Here is a 5,352-nt window from a genome sequence, read left to right on the forward strand (position 1 = left end):
AGAAAAATACTGTAGCATAATCAGAATCACGCCACTTAAATATTTCTTTTTTAACTTTTCTCTTTCATTTACTAAATTATTATTATTTTTTTTACAAATGCTACTGTATTAGATATTTCTTGGTGCTCTATAACTCATGTATTCTTTTATTTTTAATTCTTTTTTGAACTTATTTTTTATTTTATTTCTATTTTATTTCTGTTTTGGTTTCTTTTATTTTAAAACTTATTTATTTTTTATCCTTTTTGATACCTTTTTTATTTTTACTATGAAACTTTATTTTTTTTTTTTGTTTTGATCCATTCTGATCTAAAATATATTTATTTCTTCCTTTTAGTCTTTTTTTTTTTTTTCGTTTTTAGCCTTGTTTGACTTCTTGCCATGAAACTTACTAGAGACTCTATTATGGTGAGATTTCTTAAAACAATCCACTAGTAGAATACTATATTTTGATCATGATATTAAACTTTTAACGGTTAGATGTACGTAGATTTGTATTAGAAGTTTATTGCGCATTACTCAAAATTATTCTATACATATCTGACCGTTAAAAAAAATTTAACGATCAAAACACAATATTTTATCGATAAATTTCTTTAAAGAGTCTCATCAAAGTCAAAATTTTAAAACTTTTACGTTTTGGTTCCTTTTTGAGATTTTACATTCATATATTATATTCTTTTAATAATAATACAAGAATTAAAACATAACACACACATTATTAATATAAACTAAGGGGCTGTTCTGGCATCTCATTTTTGAGTGAAAAATTTAAAAAAAGATAACTTGAGTTACAATTTTATTTGAATTCATGTTCTTTTAAGTTTAAACTCGAGTTTGAACTTGAGTTTGAGACTAAAACTCGTGTTTAAGTTTTCTCTTCAACTCGAGTTCAGAAACTCAAACTCAAATTAATGAACAATATTTTTTTATTATTAAAAATGCTATAACTTTTTCGTTTTAATTCTCATTGAGATGATTTTTTTTCTATGCGTTGACAATGAAAAGACGAATAAAATTTCACTCATATACCCTATTAAAAATTTCCATCAATATTGAGTTTTTATTAAAATACTATCTAAATATAAATTTAAATTTTGACTCATTCAAACACAAACTCAAAAAGATTCTTATCTCAAACCATAACTCAAATTTACACAAACAAACACAAACTTAAATTACAATTCCAACTCAAGTTATAACTCAAACTCAACTCAAAATCTACGGGCTTGTCTTTTTGAGTGAAAAACTCAAAAAAAGACAACTCGAGTTACAACTTTATTCGAGTTCATATTCTTTTAAGTTTAAACTCGAGTTCAAACTCGAGTTTAGGACTAAAACTCGAGTTCAAGTTTCCCCTTCAACTCGAGTTCAGAAACTCAAACTCAAATTAATGAACATTATTTTTTCTATTTTTAAAAATGCTATAACTTTTTCGTTTTAATTCTGATTGAGATGATTTTTTTTATGCGTTGATAACGAAAAGACGAATAAAATCCGACCCATATACCCTATTAAAATTTTTCATCAGCATTGAGTTTTTATTAAAATATTTTCTAAATACAAATTCAAGTTTTGACTTACTCAAACACAAACTCAAAAAGATTCTTATCTTAAACCATAACTCAAATGTAAACAACCAAACACAAACTCAAGTTACAAGTTCAACTTAAGTTATAATTCAAATTCAACTTAAGAATTATACTCAAGTTAAACTCTAAGGTCCCGTTTATTTCGCTGATTCGAGTTTAGAATTTGAGTTTTATTACAGTAAAAAATTCTCACAAATAATCACATCTAACTTTTTTATTATAATAAAAAACTCTCATATAAAATTACATCTAAATTCGAATTAAAAATTTAAATTAAATGGACTCAAAGAACCAGCCCTACATTTAAATTACTAACTCAAAAAAGTCTCGTTCACTCGCTCAGTCTCACACTCACCCCTTGCACCCTCTCTTCACGTCGCACGCCTGTTCAGCTGCCGCCCCTCACCCTCGCATCTCTGCCGTCTCTTCACTTCGCCCTCGTCGCTCACAGGCCGCAGCTCATCCCTCCTCGCGCTCGGCGCTCGCAGCTCCTTCCTCTTCGCGCTCGCACGTTGGCCTTAGCCGCTCCTCTCACGTCGCTGCTCCGAAGGGCGGTGAGTTTTCTCAGCGCCGATCTTGGGTATTATGTATTTTTGGGTTTTATCTTTGAAATAAAGTTCTAGGGTATTAATATTTTGACATCGTGTTATTTATTCTTGGTTTTTATTGTTCGTAATTCACTTGTTGCTGTGTTTGGCTGGGGAGAAAGCTGAAAAGAGATCAGAAAACAAGTAAGTAAACCCAATTTGTTATATTGTAGAATTATTTTTTTAATTTACGGCGGAGAAAGAGGCATGTTCTTAGCCTATTCGCTAACTGTGATGGTTATAGTGCTGTCGCTTAATTAAGTTCAGTTTTTGATGAGCTTGGTCGGCGTCATCGGTTAGCCGGCCAAAAGCTTATGTTTTTGGTTTTCTCTCTCTCTCTCTCTCTCTCTCTCTCTCTCTCTCTCTCTAAATAGAAAAGGCTTTGACATTGAATTTATTTTCTCCCATAAGAAAAATAAAATTGATTTTCGTCTGTTCACGGTATAATGGTTTTGGGGTTCTAAGTTATTATGATTTTTCTCCCCTTATTTTGACGCAGCTCTTTGCAAGCACATCTCGTCTCATTAAAATGGGGGAGAAAAATAGTGGTGGAGGATTTGCTTTTTGTCAGAATCACAAGGTTGGTTTCCCTGTTTGCTTGGTTTCGGTTATGTATTTTTTCATATACATGCATACACGCACGCACACACACGCATTTACATATTAATAAAGAAGCAGTTGAATTTATTCTGGACGTTTGCAGACTTCCCAAGTGAATGGCGATGACAATGGTCAAAATCAGAACTTTTCTTTGGTGCCATGTAGGAGGAAAAGAAAATCAACTCAGATTGAAAAGCCTTCGACCACTCTGTCCAATTTGGGACGGGATTTGCTGCTGCATATATTCCTTCTACTTCCTGACTGCCAATCTGCAATCAAATGCCTTGCTGTTTCAAAGCTCTGGAATTTTCTCATCTCTGATAGTTGCTTCATTTCCAGCTTCGTTCAACGCCAACATTCGCTCAATTCTGCTGCCTCCATGCCCTATACCTTGTTGATTAAATTTTTTATTTATCAAAAATTTCCAGTATTTTCTGAGAAATCTGAGATCCTCCATCAACGACGACTGCCATCGCTTTCTTCTTCTAATTATCTAAGTTTCCTTCCTAGTACTCCATTTGGTGTGAGGGCGTGTTACAATGACCTATTGTTAGTTTCTATGCGTGCCCGGAGTCACTACTGCATATGTAATCCGCTTACCCGAAAGTTTGTTGCACTTCCAAACCCTCCTGAACCCTCTGATGCTCTTCCAAGAAATGCCCCTAGATGCCCCCAGTATAGAAGGTTCGGATTAGCATGGCAAAGCACAACCAACGAGCAGTGCTACAATTACAGAGTAGTTCTTATTGCTATTCTCTCCAGTAGCAATAGATTCATCATAACCGTCTTTTCTTCCGAGAGTGGAAAATGGAACATGTATGTTGTCTCATCTCCCCGGCCGCTGCTTTCTAATTTGGGAAGCTGGAATATGAAACATGTTGTGTTTGCCAATGGGAAGCTACACTGGATAGAGGGAGTGAAACTTATTAAAGGAATTATTGCATTTGATCCGTTCGATCATACTACTGGATCAAAATCGTGTTTTTACATTGATCTACCGGCTGAACTTCCACGCATTTGTTTCTTGCAGAAGGAGATATGCTTTGGTGCGTGCCAGGGGCGGCTGTTGATCTCCTATTCAGGTCCCCGTATGGCAAAGTGTTCATTTACTTTGCTAGTTTGGGAACTCAGGAATTATGATAACAATGCTGATACGTGGTATTTGAAGCACTATATACGTAATAGGAGTTATGATATGATTGGTATACATGAAAGTGATGATGAACAATTTCGTGTGGTGGGTTTCCACCCAAGTGATGGTGACGTTGTTTTCTTATGCTGTAAGAATCACGTTTATGAGCTTAACTTAATCACATCTAGGAGTAGGAAAATCGGTGACTTTCCTGTTGAGGCGAAGAAATTTTACGTGGTTTTTCCGCTAGTGCATCCTTTTTGGCCAACACCAGTTCCCAAGTTCCCATCTGTTTTAAGTATACTTTCATAGCCAATATTTGCTGAACCTGTGTGTGTCTATTTAATAGTTGAGATTGCAGTTCTCGAAAGCTCTACTATGATTGTTCTTATTTGAGATAAAATTCAATAGTTGTTCGCGCTTTTTCCCCCAAAAACACGATTTTTTTTTGTCACTAGATTTTGCTATGTAAAACTGTTCCTGGCGGAGTTCAATTACCGAGTATTTAACTGACTTTTATCCTATGTATCATTGTCCAGTTAGAGGAAGATGGAGGTTTAATAAACTTTCAGGCTTTTAATTTTATTATGGATAGTTTGGTTTATAGGTTTGAGCATAAATTTAAATTTTTGTAAGAGAAAACACTATAGTAAAAAGTTTAAATTGTAGTTTAAATCTATGAAAGCTTACAAATGTCAATGTGGAAGGCAGTTGGATTTGATTTTCTTAAAACGAGGAAAATTTGTCGTACTCCTCTGCCCTGCTAGCCCTTGGCTTGCTTGAACACAACTTTGACAATACTCTTTAACACAACTTTGCAATTATAACCCCACCCCAAAAGATAGTACTAAAAAAGAACATGAAGAAGTATTTAAGACTTCAAGTAGATAAAACCATATTGGCACTCGGTGGATTATATTGTTAATTAGTAGCCATCAGTTCCTCAATAATAATCAGCTTTCTGATTTTTTTTTTCAAGGAATTAGAAAGGGAAAATCAAACTAAAAATTTGATGATCTTCTCTATGAAATATGTATATGAACAAAATATCGTCATCATATGTCGTTTGGCAGCGGAAGATGTGTTCCTTGGCCACCAAAGAAGCCACATTTGTGTCATTTTCGAGTGTTTGTGAGTATATGAAGCTGAGAGACGCAATATTAAGAGTTATATGTGGGTTAAGACAATAAGTATTGAATATGAGTATGTTACGCTCATGTAGCTAACAGCTTTATATAAAGTAAGAGACTCAATTTATTATTATTATTATTATTATTTTAAGAGTGGGTTCCATTGAGGGAGTGATTTGTGAACTAATTTTCATGCGGAGCCAAACTTTTTTTGTTTTGCTCAAAATCAACTTGTTCAATGTATGAAGTGAATCATAAATCCACATGACCAGAAAACCGTGGTGAATGCTTTTGTTTGGACTACAATCCCC

General features: G+C 34.0%; 1 protein-coding gene across 1 annotated transcript; it reads left to right on the forward strand.

The window, feature by feature from the left end:
• The first annotated feature begins 1,941 nt into the window (after positions 1–1,941).
• Positions 1,942–4,358, forward strand: LOC21384167. The gene is made up of 4 exons (XM_024165913.1): positions 1,942–2,146; positions 2,302–2,323; positions 2,679–2,759; positions 2,883–4,358. The coding sequence occupies exons 3-4, from the start codon at positions 2,709–2,711 to the stop codon at positions 4,221–4,223; spliced, it is 1,392 nt and encodes a 463-aa protein (XP_024021681.1). The 5' UTR covers positions 1,942–2,146; positions 2,302–2,323; positions 2,679–2,708; the 3' UTR covers positions 4,224–4,358.
• The last annotated feature ends 994 nt before the right edge of the window (positions 4,359–5,352 follow it).

Source organism: Morus notabilis, unplaced genomic scaffold (genome assembly GCF_000414095.1).
Source record: "Morus notabilis unplaced genomic scaffold, ASM41409v2 Scaffold4444, whole genome shotgun sequence".
Lineage (NCBI taxonomy): Eukaryota > Viridiplantae > Streptophyta > Magnoliopsida > Rosales > Moraceae > Morus > Morus notabilis.

Coding starts and splice junctions, on each gene's coding strand:
- LOC21384167 (XM_024165913.1), top strand. CDS start 2,709: ATGGGGGAGAAAAATAGTGGTGGAGGATTTGCTTTTTGTCAGAATCAC. Junction 2,760..2,882: donor CTTTTTGTCAGAATCACAAG/GTTGGTTTCCCT, acceptor GGACGTTTGCAG/ACTTCCCAAGTGAATGGCGA.